The sequence below is a fragment of the Aythya fuligula genome, chromosome 1 (genome assembly GCF_009819795.1).
Source record: "Aythya fuligula isolate bAytFul2 chromosome 1, bAytFul2.pri, whole genome shotgun sequence".
Classification (NCBI taxonomy): domain Eukaryota; kingdom Metazoa; phylum Chordata; class Aves; order Anseriformes; family Anatidae; genus Aythya; species Aythya fuligula.
The window spans coordinates 198,219,138-198,234,849 of record NC_045559.1 but is presented as its reverse complement, the minus strand read 5'-3'; the positions used below and the strand labels follow the sequence as shown (position 1 = coordinate 198,234,849).

General features: G+C 37.1%; 1 protein-coding gene across 2 annotated transcripts in view; it reads right to left on the bottom strand.

The window, feature by feature from the left end:
- GRM5 (glutamate metabotropic receptor 5) overlaps window positions 1-15,712 on the bottom strand; it is a 278,368-nt gene that overhangs the window by 53,415 nt on the left and 209,241 nt on the right. For both annotated transcript variants that reach the window (XM_032208117.1, XM_032208118.1), the window contains exon 4: window positions 5,665-5,900. In XM_032208117.1, the coding sequence (XP_032064008.1) occupies window positions 5,665-5,900 (236 nt within the window). The remainder of the gene's footprint in view (window positions 1-5,664; window positions 5,901-15,712) is intronic.

The following is a 15,712-nucleotide window of genomic DNA, read 5'->3' as shown; positions in this document are numbered from 1 at the left end:
AGATGTTTTTCACATTTATACTTCTTGTGTTTTTCTGTACATTTAGCCACAAAACTTTTCTCACATTTATCCCAGATCTCCCTTTCTGCAGATAAACTCTTTCACTCTTAATCCTGTTATTAATTGCTTTGAGAATTATGGCAATAATTCTCCTATGTGCATTTTAGTACACCTGAAAAAAAAAAAAAAGAAAAAAAAAGTTTTTATCTCATAGAAGCCACACGGTTAAATCAAAAAGGGATGAATTGACTTGCTTCATCTTGCTAAGACTCATTCAAGATGCTACTGCAAGTCTCATTTTCCCTGTTTATTGCTTTATGGTCTTCTTCCCTATAAACCCTGCCCCTGGCTCCTTGCTCCCCAGCACGTCAGGTATAAGTTGCTTTCCTCGTTTTCTGTGCTCCCTGTGTCTTGTCTATAGTTGATCTCTGACTGATTAACTAAGCTTCCATCATTTACCTTTGTGTTTTCTCCCTTGCTGCTTTGAACCACAGTATTTAATGTCAGGACCCTGCTGTAAATAAATACCTGCAAAAATGGTCCATCACCTTTCTTCAGGTTCTTGTTTCTATCATGCCTTTACAGGACTGTGAGTATTTCTGAAGCCCGTAACCTCTGCATGTCAAACCAAGATGTTACAATGCTTTATCAGCATTAGCCTCTACTACTTCTCTCTTCCTTGTCCTAAACTTAGATCATAGATAATTGGGATATGTATACTGATTTTGCTCTGTGTTTAAGTAACACTTCAAAAAAATGATGTTCCATCTATGCCTCTGGCTTTTAGGAACTATAAGAGAAAGAAAATAGAAGCAGAGGTAAAAGGATTCATTTAACAGACAGGTAGGTGTAATAAATATGCTTTTGCTCCTGGTGACTTTGAATGCTTGACTTTTTCCACTAATGTCAGTTGAGCCAGAGTTTAATGTACTTTCCTTACATTTTGTTTTCTTTCTGTTCTGTGTTAAGATGCATTTGTAAAACACCCTTACCAGGAGAAAAAATTGAGCTTTGATGGGAACACTTGCCTGTGATCATGCAAGTGCATACACACCCAGTCGCTAAAGGTGCAAAGAAAATTGATAACAAGGGATTGGATTAACCTTTTATGACCTGAAGACAGTCATTGAGTAGAGTTACTCATCTGGTTCAAGTTGTACACCTATTCACAAACTTCACTGAGTTGAGGAATCAGATAATAAAAAAGATACCTGTCTGGTGCCAGAGGGGAAGCCAAATCCAATTCTTGTAAAATCCCTACTGTTTTGAAGCCATTCCACATCTCCTGTTCAAGATGCATTATAAATTCTTTACTCTGACTCTTGGTGTCTGGAAGTGGCTTGTAGCACCCGTCCTGTGGCATGGAACTGATTACACTGAAAATCAACTCAGATAAGCCTGCAAACTTCTCACTTTCTGTAGTACTCCAGCTGGGCAGAAAATCAATGTACTTAGCAACATCAGTGACACCCATTTAGATTAGGTATGTTCAAATCTGCAAATGAAAAGCGTGCTTGATGCTAATATTTTTACCTCATTGTGAACTAAATGTATGTGAAGGGATGGAGACCTTTTAGAATTTGATAGAAATGAATGAATAAAAAATGCTTTAAGACTGTTTTCTCATATTCTCTCTCTATGGCTGATTTCACAATCTTATTTTCACAATCTTATTTTACATATCTTATTAAACTGCCTCTTCATTTCATAATATTACCTGTGTTTGTTTACTTGCTGTTTAAATAAATTGTTGATATTGTTAACAATTTTTTTTATTGTTAACATTTTTTTTTTTTTACAACCAGATGATGTAGAATAATTCATTTTTTTTTTTCCTCCAAAATAATGGTTATTGCTTTCTATATGGATGTTGTCATTTAATAATGACCTCATCTATCAACCTTGTATCTTTTTATAATTATCCCAAGAAGTAATAAATGGCTTGCCTTTTGGTGCAGAGATAGATTTTTATTTGTCTCCAGCATTCCTCTATAAGCTCAGTGTTTTTGGGATCCTGAGAAAGTCCTTAGCCTGCTTGTTTGTTTGTCTGTTTTTAATATGGAGCTGCTGGAGAAGAAAATGTATTTACGAAAGGTAAACTAAAGGGTACATTCCTGTTTTCTTATCAGGATAAATCTGAGACAACACTAACATATACATCACCATGCTGAAACTCTCAGGTCAGCCTACAAAATGCTTGTGACCATGGAGGGCAAGTTTCATCTTTATTCTAGTCCCCGTGTGAGACCCATGCTGGAGCAGTTTGCTCCTGATGGATGGACTCCATGGTACGGAGCCGTGTGGAGCAGTTCTTGAAGAGCTGCAGCCTGTGGACAGCCCCCACAGGCTCAGTTAGGGAAGGACGGCATCCTGTAGGAGGGACCCCATGTGGAGCAGGGGCAGAGAGTGACTGTGAAGGAGAGGTGGAGATCAGGGACTGACCACAGCCCCCATTCCCCGTTGCCCTGCACCACTCTGGGGAAGGAGGTGGAAGAGAGTGGATGTAGGGGGAAGGTGTTTATAGTTTGCTTTTTGTTTTCACTGCGCTGTTAGTAGTTGGCAATAAATTATATTAATCTCTCTACACTGAGTCTGTTTTGCCAGCGATAGTGACTGGTCTCCCAGTCCTTATCTCAGCCCCGTAATTATTTTTTCCTTGTATTTTCCCTGTCCTTCTGAGGAGAGAGAATGAGAGAACGGCATGAGTGAGATTAAGATGCCCATCAGTTGTTAAACAACAGTCATTGAATATCATTTTCATGAATTTTGACCAATGATCTAGATCAAAATTAGAATGGTAAAGAGTATCGTGATGATCAGCAATTCTCTGTGTGAAAACCTTGATTAAATGGACAGTTTTAATGGGCAGACTTATTGATTGCTGTGGAGTAGTGTCCTTAATCTGGGGAATTCTAGAACTGAATTAACATTGTTCTGCCCTACAGCAATGAGAAAGAATTAAAGCTATTAAAATCTTTATTTCTCTCTCTCTCTTTTATTTTTTTTTTCCTTTTACTATAGTTATCATGGCCTAGCAGTGAATATGACAAGCTGAAGAAAAAGTAATTAGAACAATATATTTGGATTTTTTTTTCCTGTGATCATGATTTGCAAATCAGCACCACGTGATTCTTACACATTTCTTTGTGTGTTTGAAACTCCTGGGCTCTAGGAATCTCATTGAGCTGTGGCTCATTTAGGATTTCTTTGTGGGAAACCTTCCAGCAATAAATGCTGTTCCAAATGTGCTATCAAGCTTTATGATTAAGTTGTCTCATATCCACAACTGGATGACTTCATGTTTAAAATAACATCTCCCAGCACCCCTGAGATAACTTTTTTTTCAGCAGTGAATTTTATTTTAGGCACTATAAAAGACTCTGTAGGCACACGTTTCACACTTCTCAATCTTTCATATAAAACAGAAATTAGATTCTCCCAGTGCTGGTAAAAAGTAAGTAAAATAAAAGATACTCCCAAAAAGTCAATCTGAAATGTCACTGCTAATGCATCACATTGATAGAAAAGAGGTTTTTATTAGCTTGTAGCCAGTCATATCCACTGTACTGTTATCTCAGGAAAAATATCTACATTATCGTAGGGAGATCAATGAAATTTACTGCTCACTATGCAGTACCTGTCAATAGAGCAAATAAAACCTCTGTCATGCTGTGTTGGAAGGATAGCAGAAGAAAAATACTAGGGAAAAGATAGTTGAATGCTGAAGGTGTACACAGAGATTTTTTGATTCTTAGGTTTGATTTCCACTTCAGCCACAAACTTCCTCTACAGCCTTGTGCAAATCAAAAAAAAAAAAAAAAAAAGACTTATGAACCATAAGTGGGACTTGAGAGGGATTATACATGTGGGGGACTTTTTCTTGTGTAAATCCAAAACTTTAATCCTTAAAACCATTTCTTAGTCTCACAGGTGTGTGGAAATTATTGACGTTTTTAGGAGGAAATGTCCCTTGCGCCTTACAGCTGTGGTTGGGCTGATGTCCAACATGGGATGCCAGGACATCTACTATGGTATTCCCTCTGTCAAGTCCCCAGGGCCATTTTCTAGCCACAGCAAATCTGAAGGAAATCTGAAGGAAAACCTGTCATACTATAATTTAGGTATAACTTGGGTAAGGAGGGGGAGACTCAGGTTAATGCCTTAGACTGTCTGAAGAGCTTCAAAGCTACAACATTCACTTACCATCAGGACAATTGACCATTAGGTCCCTAAGCTTTACTTAAAAATACATACACATGGGCCCAGTCTTTTAATATGACCCTGTTCTTGCAGAAAACGAGTTTCATTTACAGGAACTCAGTGCTTTTCAATGGAATTCACCTCCTGCTGTGTAGGAGGACACTTAAAGAGACAGGCATTGATTTGGGGGTTGAAACCCTGGCTTCACTGAAGTCAGTGGGAGTTTCATCATTGACTTAATAGGCCCTCTATGTTTTTCCTATGGTTTTATCACCTTTGTTTTCTCTTCGTAATATAAGCAACACTTTCTCAAAAAAGGAAATGAAAGCTCTCCTCTTTTGTTTCCTTCATTTTCAAATTATTTGAAGCTTTTTCAGAAACTCAAATAATGGGAAAGTGAGCAAGGACTATGACAAAACATTCGTTTCACAGCCTTGTTGGTTTGTAGTATCATCTCAAGTGCATCAGAAAGCCTTAAAACCATTCATGCATCTGAAGATGCATGGAGAAATTCAGCATTATACGTGCAGTGACATTGACTACCTGCAAAACAGAGACACTGTGTCTACTTGTAAGGCTTCTGCCTGTTTTTTCTGTGCTGTAAGACAACAACGTAGTATCTGCTGAGTTGGTGTCAGTGTCATCTTAAACTTCCATTGTAGCTTAAGGACTTACTTCAAGCAAATAAAGGAGGAAGTATGTTTCAATCAGAACTAAAAAGCTGTTACCCCTCAAGATAAAAATGAAATGGGGTGTTGCCTTAGTATTGCAAGGCATCTCATGAAATAGAGAGTAATTAATGGAAGTAATGCAAAAATTTTGAGAAGAAAAAAAAGAAAGCACCATATCTTTCTGGGAAAAAAAGAAATAAAAAGGTCAGTGTTTTGCAAAAATGACAAAATGTTGTGGCAGTTTTTTGTTAAAATCAGTACAATTTTATGAAAAATATCAGCTTAGTCAAAATGGCATTTCCTGAAATGACTCACATCTGAAAGAAAACTTAATTAAATCCTTCAAACCAACTAGTCTTCTATCTGAAGTACACAAATGATCTTCATCATTACCATCTGGACTTATAATCTTTTGTGTATTAACTCTCTGATTGCTCTTGTGCCATAAAGAAATATAGCTAGACTTGTTTCAGAAAAGAAGCATTGAATTTTGGAGGACAAGACTTTTGAAAGTATTTAGATGACTGTAATGGCACACTAGCATCAAGATTTTCAAATTTAGAGAAGCATTAGTTGCTGAGGCGCTATCTATTTGTTTCTCTAGATACATAAATACTTTTAAAATCATGTCTTTCGTCCTTTTGTAAAAAGCCAGTGTTTCAATTCCAGCATCTTTGCTTCCAATCCCACTCACTATTCCAATCAGAGCAGTCAGTGTCAGCTCAACATGACCTGTTCACACCAGAACTTCAGTCACACTGGTTTATACAGAAAAAGTAATAAATTCACTTACTTGTGCAAGTCTTGTTGTATTTAGGGTTCTCTTGAGGGAACCCTTCCAAACGGCACTGGAACCTGTGCTGCCAAAATTCCTGAAACCATGGATTTCGGTGATTGGTTTCTGGCCGAAGCTGCAGGTAGTAATCATCAAACCATTTCACGTCAGGAGACTGGAGCTTGATCGTTATTCCACCAACGGCTTCACGCTGATACCCATCTGTCACATCGTACCTGTCTGCCCAGCCATCACTGCAGGGATAAATGAAAGAGAAACATTGACAATTCAACGGAATAAGAAAAGAGCTTTCTCAAAAACAAAATTATGAGCCTAAGAGCACATACCCACACTTGTGATTCTGTGTTTAGTAAAGCACCTGCAATACTTCTGCTAGGATTCAGTATTTTTCTTTTCCTTATGTTTGCTTGTAACTGGCACCTTCTACTTAGATAAAATATTCCTCATCTTCTAGGTAATTGAAACAACATTACAAATCACAGATCCTGAAATCGGCTCTGTATAAACACAGCTCTGCATCACACAAAGCTCCTGTGAGCTCTGGGAAGAAAAATTGTGGAGTGTTTTAGTGACACTGGGTTGATTTTTCTCTTACCTGAAAGGAGATGACCTTGAGGACAGGATCTCTGACAGTGCTGAGAGGCAGTGAAACAAAGCACTGTGTTGCCGACTATGCCTCTACTGCACAGTGGGGCATGGAATGAAGAGCTAGAGGCAAATTTTGAATGAGTTGACACTGCTGAAGCAGAAATGCCAGCTAAGAGCTCAGCTGCTGTTATAGTACAGCATCACATCTGAAAATATAAATCCTCTCTGCAGACATGACTAATGAAGTTGGGCAGAGCATTATGCAGATGTCATGTTTTTCTCCTGTTTCTTGGTTGTTGGTGGTTGGAGTATTATGGATCTTGTGTGGTACTGTACCACACATAGAATTTTAATCCCCTTTGGTTAACCTCTCTGCTTGCAACACTCTGACCACAAGTAGCTAACAGCAGTGACTGAAAACCCAAATCAAATAAAATGTCCCAAACATCTTAGGGTAATTCCCCTCTGGTTCCATAATGGAGTTCCATGGAAGTACTGACATTTATTAAGTTTCACTCAGCTCTATTAAAAATATGCATATCTCATTAGAGCAATGCAGAATTCTGTTCTTTTATCAAGAGCATGATATTTCAGATTATCAAAAGCCCCAGGTCTTACAGTCACAGAACTGTAGAATAGTCTCAGATTCTTTTTTACTTTTTTATTTTTTTGTTCTCTAGAAAGGCACTGATGTTAATGATTGTAGAGAACACCTTTAAATAGTAAAGGTTGAATAACTGAAGGATTAAAAACAAAACAAAACAAAACAAACAAACAAAAAAAACACCTACCTTAATTTAATTTATTTTAAAACTTCATGCATTTTTCAAAGGTAGCCCTAACTATTTTAAGCTAGTCATGGAATAACTGATGAAAGTGACCTTTAACTGTATCATTCTCTTGTCCTATTTTGATCATCTGATTTCTGGTTTAAACTTTGCTCCTGTATTTCAGATCATGCATTTCAGTCTGCTGCAGTCACCTAGCACATTCTATATTCTCTACATGTAGACTCAGCTGTCATCACACAGTGCAGGAGTCAAGACCTCAGACAGGGACCCCTTCTGCACAAGACACTATTGTCATGAATCCTGGACCCTTGATTACATCTCACAAACACAGCTGCAATGTCAGTAAATAAAAGTTTCAGCAGTGCAAAAAGTAATATCCAATATCTGAAAGTAAAAGGAAGGGACTACTAAACATGCTTTAGATTTTAAATGCACTGATTTACTCAGCACAGAGGAGTAAAATACACATTCGTGAAAGGAGAGATGAACACTGATTTTCAGCCTGAATACAGCATTTGGAAAATTTACTTTTAAGTTTAGATCCACTTAGAAATGTTAATGTTAGGAAGTCAATTAACAGGAGTTAATGTTCCCAAACGATCTCAGGAGGCTCACTATAGGCAAACAGTTTCCACCCTCCATCAGGACTCTGTAGTTGTCAAAGACTTAGCACTTTTTATAGGTTATTTAGTGATAAAAACTTTAGATTTTTTTTTATTTTTTTATTTTTTTTTTTAACATATGAATGATTTTACCTTTTCTTTGAAACATTTATCTTAATCTTTGGCAAGATTTTAAGCTGTTTTATTCATCCTCACAAAATCTGACAGGTTTTATGAGTGCAGGAAGCGATAGATTTTCTGTAGGTTTAAAGAAGTATTAATACTGAATGGAATTTGACAGAAATAGAGCTGTGCTGTCAGTATCTGTGTTTTATGAGTTCCCACATAAACAACTTAGAAACTGTTTTCCTGTAATTAATTTCTTTATCATTTTTCAGAGGAATAGCTTTGTAGACCTAATCCAGCAGAGTGCTTTAAAATTTATAGTATTACTTTAGAATAGTTATCTCCTCTAAGAAGATTTGCAGCAGAGATATAATTTTAAAACTTTAAGTTATTAAAAAGATAGAAATAACAGCTTCAAATTGCATAACTATTCTTCTCAACTTTTTCCACAGAAGGACTTTTTAATTCAACAGAGCTGCTTTTCATTCAGATAAGTATTTTAGCTCAGCTTCTTGGGCCAGAGGCTTTTGGGAGGCTTATATAAAAGATTTACTCAAAGTGTGCATTGTAGAGACAACAATGTAGAAACAACAATACCTCAGACAGACAAGGTAGCAAAGCAAACACTAGACTAATGCCTTAAAAGCCAGTGAAAGTGGTTTGCATAAAAATGCAAAGGCACCAGTTGTGTCTGATATTTTAATTCTGCATCCATATTATAGTAACAATGCTTATGGGATGTCAAAAAACAGGATGATATAGCTGTGTTTGTCAGATGCCTTTGCTATTCTATGAACTCAGCAGGGTTGTGAAGGTGAGGGAGAAGAGAAAAGGTGTGTCCTTACTTTGATACAGACTTCATAGTCCCTCCTTAGAACTTCTTTCTTCTCCTAATGACTTAATTGTACTGCAGTAGCTGGTGAAAACATTATACTCCATTGGTTGCTGTGTCATCACTAAAATATGCTGGTTCAATTGGAGAAAGTTTTGGAACCCAAAACTAGCTGAAAGGAGGAGCTCCAACAAAACCCTGGTTTAATCTCCACTGTCACCCAAAGAAGTGGACTTTCTGTTAGCAGTGGACTATGTAGGATATTTAGGTAAATAAATGTTTAAGAACAATTTCATTATAGGTGGTTAAAAAAGTCCAGGTGAACAGTACTCCAGTAATGATATGAAAAGGTCCAAACAGCTTAAGCAGGACTTGAATGTCCTTAACAGATCATTACACAGTCTTCCCACCACACCCCCTCTCCCCTTGCATGGGCTGTGCTTTTCAGTCTTATTCTGATTTACCAACCTCTTGATACTTTTCACTTATGCCTTTGTGCATATATGCTTGTAGTTTGAAATGGAGCATTTGACTCTTACGGAATCATAGAATCATTATCTCACTTTTCTCTTCATATGACCACAAATTAACTTTCCTTGAAGACATCTAATAGTTTAGCCATTGCTTTTGTTTTACAAGCAAATGAATTAGTTGGTTTGTTTGTTTGTTCTCCTAACATATGTCCCTGCCATCACAGCGAGTTGCAAAGACCAGCAGTCATCTTCAAGTGTAACACAGAAACATGTAATTTGAGATTTAGGGTCATCCCTTTATTTTTTCCATATTATTCTTTTCAAGTAATACAAGACCCTGTTAGAAGAGGCAAGTTATTTAAAGGTGTTGTCCCATTCTGAATGGGTACTTCCCTACTGTATGTCATGATTGCTGTACTAGCAAGTTTTACACAAGCTTGAATTGTAAATTTAGATTTTAAACTACTACATGGAATTTTAAACAGGGCAGCGTAGTCTGGCAACTTACAGTGTGTCTGTGCCTGTTCAGGCTGATGTGTCAGTATGTGAGCCACCCAGCGTAACCTGACAAACAGGGATTGCGAGGTTATAGAGAATAGATAATCCATTTCTCATCCTTGGGGAAATGTTGCGTGTATCCATATCACCATAGACAGTATCTTTCTCTATCATATATAAAACCTTCCAATTACAAACCACTCTTGAGTAATTTATTCCCACACTCAACTACATTTATGAGCAGAATGCTGTTTCCCATTATGCAATAGAATGATTCTGACTGTAGCTTACAGCCATTATTTCTTATTCTATTCAAGAGATGAAGAACAGACTCAAAGTCAGCCAAATACCTCCTCCTTATATCAGTCAGTGCAGTGTAGGTGCATTCTCAACTTCACAGGTGAGACTTATATCTATAAAGATATCTTTGCAGTCAAAGAGAGCATTTTATACACTAGAGAAAAAATATATTCCTCCAGCTCTAGTACAAATATGCTTCTATGGATTCTATCCTTGACTTTCTCCACTATATCTCCACAAACTCTCTTCTCTGAGAATTATCTCCCATTGCAAAGGGAATAAACTGAATATCACCTCATAACCTTATGTGCCATTAGTTCTAACATTGTCTTTATTGAGCTAATGAACCACCTCACTCACATTTCTAACTTTAATGTTTAGAGACAGATATTTTAGTAGCAGAATATTCCTAAAAGCTGGAAACGGTGATATCAGAGCTGAAGAATAAAAGACATTTTCTTGCACCAAAACCTGAATTATTTACCTCTGTAATTGTTCTATGTACCAGAAACAGGTGTTGTTGTTTTTTAACTGATGGGCAAATGTTCTTAATATGATCCCACCTCGACTTAAAGATAGAGTTGAGTAGGAAGAAACCTTACTGTGAAATGAGGCAGTATTTGCACAGCTGCAGCACCAAACCTAAAAGCCCCTTGCTGAGATATCTGTCAGGTGTAAGTGGTAATGAATATATCTCATTCATCAGCTTGTCCAGATTTGTCAACAAGAAGTTGTCACAAAGATGACTATGACATGTGCAGATCTGGCTGGTGTTAATATTACACTCACATCTAGCTCAGTGGGGAATTGTCTTTCAGGATTGTGGCATGTTTTCCCTTGTCCAGTTCTTTTGTGTTTGTATTTTTGACAGTCATACTAATGTCTGGTGCACTTTCCTTAATGACTTGCTGTGTGATATAGGATAATATCTATACTATATTAAATAAAATATATCGTTGTTAATCATGTTAGAAGTGTTATGAAGAAGTCATCGAAAAGGTAGTTAATGACTATACAGGCAATTCATTCAATATGCATGGTGGTGATGGCTGCTTTGGGCTTATACAATACAGTCAAGAAATTCCTAACCCTCTTGAAAGGGGTTTACAAAAAGGTGAAGTGAGCCATTCCCTGTAAGCAATGAGCTAAATATTTAATGCAGAAAATGTCTTGGAAAAGACAGAATGGACATTGCTCTAAAACCACTTCACATCTACTTGATATTTAGCCTTATGATCAGCCACACGGAATATGTTACTGATGTCAATCTGATTATCTTGAGTAAAAGGGATTTGCAGAGCTGATTGATACCTTCCATAGCACTAGCAAATTATTAGAGTTGCACATTACCGTAAACAGGTCAAAGGAAGAGAACTACTGCCAGCTTAAGCTAACCACTTTATTGTGAGAGGAAGAGTAAAGAAAGTGTTGGCTTGCAGTTTGGTATGGGGAGAAAGCTTCCAAAGACAAATTTAGGACAGCTTTTAGTATCAAACAACTGGAAAAGCAAGTGGTTAGCACAGTTAACAGTAGCAACAGAAGTAAGGTGTCAGTGAGGAAGTGGGAAGGTGGAGGACAGGCTTGTGGAGGACAGGCTTGATTGAATTAGCTGTAGATTCACAGCTTGAAATACTAAACACAATACTAGGAGAGTGATGTGATAACTGTATTCAAGTATATAAAAAGCTGCAGCAGAAAGACCATAATTTGTTTATCATCTTGATGTAAGCATGCATGACTTCACCTGGAAGGAGGAAGATTTAATTTAAACACCAGAAAAATGTTCCTCACATTAAAGAGAATAATGGACTAGAATAGGTTGCAGATTCAGGGTGAGGGAGAGGGGGGAGGAAGGAGTGTGTCAATGAACTAGTGAGGCAAACATCAATCTGACAGAAATGGCCCTGCCTTGAAAAAGGGAGGACAGTTAGCTACCTATCTACATCTGTTCTGCCCTGTATTTGTATTAGTTTATGTTAAGGTTTGACACATCTAGGAATGCTGATTGCATAAAAACCCAGTGGATTAGAATAAAGAATGCAAAGAAAATTAAAATACTGCCTCTCCCTCACAATTTCCCTAGCTTCTCATGTCATTTTGTCTTGTTTCTTTTCTCATTATTGCATTTTTTTTTTTCTCTCTCTGCAGTTGCTGTGTGAAGCATCAACAGCAAAAATTGATTTAGGATTAATCATGTGTTTGACTGTACACATAGCTAACTCCAGTGATGCAGCCAGAGTACTCAGGGGTGTGAAAGGGGCTCATGTCTGTGCCCAGCACTCAGAATTCCTGTTCTAAAGAGAAATTACCCATCCAGAATAACACTTCCTTAAGTGCAAGATGAAAGAAATGGAAAAAAAAAAATCTCCTAATTAGAGCCAGCTAACATTTTACAGAGTTGAGATATTTTATACGAAAAGTCATTTCTCTTCCTCCCTTCCCCCCCATCCCCTGGATTAGAAATCCTTCCTTATGTTACATTTTTAATTTTCTCTCTTCTCAAAATTACTCTAAATGAAAATTATACTGTTTTATCTCCTGTTTTTATTTTTGTTGTTTTAGTTTTATTTATTTATTTATTTATTCTGTGAAAGGAAGGGGTTTAGATATATTTTTCAAGCAGCACTATCTTTCAGTATAATTCAGTTATTCCTTTGTGTTTTTAAAACAGAAAATAAATTCTATATTCTCTAATTTAAACACTTCAGCTAAAACTCTGAAGTAAACACAGGTTTGGCAGTTTCAGACTACCCACTCATTTCTGAATATCATAATCTACAATTCTGTATTATTGTCCCTGTTATAAATGAAGTCTCAACTCAATCTGAATTTTGTAATATTTATAAAACAAATATTTATAAAAGGTATAAAAGGCAAGTAAACAGTGCTGGGTGTGCAGGGAGTCTATGCTCCACCAACACGCACACGTGAACATCAAACATTCTAAATATACAGAACATCGCTTTTACATACTAAACCCAAGTATGCCTATACATACGTACAATCAGGAAAAGTAACAAACAATCCTCCAAGTTCCATGACTCAACAGTCTCCATTTTCCACTCCTTTTCTTGATTACATACAAGTCTCCATTTTCCATTCCCTTTGAACAATATATCTTGCTTTAAGTTATCAAGCAACTCGGTCTTCAGGCCTTATGTATCCCATTCTTCCCGAATTGAAGAAAAGCATATCCATCTCATTTTCAAGGCCAATGAGGCCTGGGTCAAAAGGCATGTCCAGGTCAACAGGGGGCGTAACAGCAAAAGCCTTTGATGGCTGTAGCAGCAGAGGGGCCAATGGCGTAGCAGTCAGATCAGTAAATGAGCCCGCAGCTCCCTCACTATCTGGCAAACCACACATTTCTGACTGTGGTCCCACATGGCTCTTTAAGGCCTCACAGATTGCTCGCCAGATGCCGAGCAATCCCACCGCAACCTTTTCATTTAGTTGCAGAGTCCCACACCATGACCTCAATTTGGTCCCATATTTCAAGCTCATAAACTGACTGATTGTTAATAAGGAGAATAAGCTGTAAGGTTACCAGGACAGTTTTTGTTTCCAAGGACGTGTGATTCCCCATAATATGCAACTGCTTACCAGCGAGGGGCAGTTGTGTGTGCGGGTCCGCTTCTCTCAGCTTGAGCTTCTTCCCAGTGACTTTCCGTGTGAGCTTCTTTGAGCGTTTTGCTGAGTTTGGCCGAACCTATCTTCATGAGGCAATCAATGTGCCTGTTTCTGTCCTGATCTCCATTCTGCTAGCCTGTTCCTTTTCATTCATTCCTTCTTTCTACTTCTTTATTGATGATATAACTTCATCGTGTTGCCATTTTTGTTTTGTTTTGTTTTGTTTTGTTTTGTTTTCATCTCGAGGACACGATGGACTGGTGTCCTTTTACACCAGTGGGATACAGCATAGAAAGTTGGAAATATGACCACTGGTTTATTCCATTAAGTAACTCACTGTATCAAATACAACTTTCTAGTTATTCATTCTGGATAAACTATTATCAACCACAATAAAATGGCATGAGTCAATAACAGTAAGCCGGGAAATGCAGCTTTAGGATCTGTGCAAAAGCTCCCTGGAATATTAAGTGTACATTTCTCAACCACTGCTTCTAAAATTAGACAAAATGCTAAGATATACATGTATACAACAAAAATAGACTCCCCACCCTCCCTTTTGTAAACATTTCTATTTATTTTCTAAATTGAAAATGCAGCAGTATCTTGGGATCAGTTGGGCTGATTTCTTTTTCTCTAAGGTCCCCCCCCCCTTCAATCTATAGTTAATGCTATTACAGTTAATGAGTGCATTCATTAGGCTGTACACTGGTCTTTTTTGTTATGCAAAAATCTGTTTACAGGCCACATAATGATGATGGAAACTGCTGTTCTGCCCATGTGTAATCATTCTCCTGCCAAAAAATCTGACCGATAGCATTTGAGAATATATTTGAGAATTTTTCTTCTCCTATGTAGGGGTTTGTTGACTGAGTGGCTGTCTTTGTTTTTTCCTTCCTTTTTTTTTTTTTTTTTCCCTCTACTTTTTCATTTTTTTTTCCTTCTATATCTTAAAAGCTCTACAAACATTAAAAAGTCCTCATGCTCTTCTGCAAAGTGCTGCCAGTTTACAAAGGTAAATTTGGTTAAATAGTGGTTGTGGGGAGAAATTGCTCATGGTGAGCAGCTGTAAATTGTTGCATTTAGATGAGTTCATTTTATATTATAAATGGGAATTCTTGTCTTGCTGCCCTGCCTGTTTTTGTTTGTTTGTTTGTTTGTTTGTTTAGATTGTAACTCTTAGTCTTTGTCTGCTTTTTCACTTTTTTTTTTTTTTTTTTTTTTTTATGCAGATTATAAAGATAAATGAATTTAAGGGTAATTCAAAGGAAAGAAGTTAAGTGGCTATTTTTACGCAGCGTGACACAGTGTTTTCTACAAGATGATATCTAGAAGTAACTATGCAGTGAATTTGGCAAATACCTTGCACAGGAGAATACTGGTACTAATTACTTGCTGAGTATCCAAACTTCCCCGAGATGAGAAAGGTTGTGATGGCAATTTGCAAGATTGGTAGTCTATAGCAACATCTAATTTACATGAAAACAGAGTTTTACAGCTGTTTGCATCAGTACTTCAGATCCGCACAGTAATTCAGCCTGACTGAAATTTTTCTGGTCTACAGAAAAATATACTTTGTTTCTAGTGTGTGATGCCACTTCTTCATGCTTGCAATTTTTATAGCTAGTCAGACTAACTGGAGGATGTTGTACTCAGACATATCATTTGTATGGGCCTTTCCTTGAAATTGAAGAGATCTAACTGTATGTTACCCCTTAAAACACTAAAGATATTCAATTTGTGATTTTTTTTTTTTTCTGTTGATTCCTGAATAATTCTTTGATGAGCAGAAGGTAAATATCAAATATATTACCACAATGAAAGGTATTTTGGATGCCTAGACAACTTTACAAGCTCTTAAAGTTGTTTTTTTTCCTAAGATCTAATGTAAATCTGTGCTGAAATTTAAGTCCTTCACTTCTGTAAAGGTTGTTTTTTGCCCTTTTTTTTTTTTTTTTTTTTTTTTTGAGCAATCATTTGCATAGGCTTTCAGGCTTGTCTAGACTAAATAAATCCAGTTCATCCCACCTTTCTTTTAAATAGATTTTTTCTAGACTTGCTATTATTCTGGGTCTCCTTCTTCTTGAAAGTGACCAGCTGGTCCTTGTCTTTGCAGACACAGTGCACAGTGCTTTGAAAGCACCAACAATCAGTCAATAATGTGTCCTCGCACTCGATGGGGACACCAGTGAACACCAAAGTGAGAAA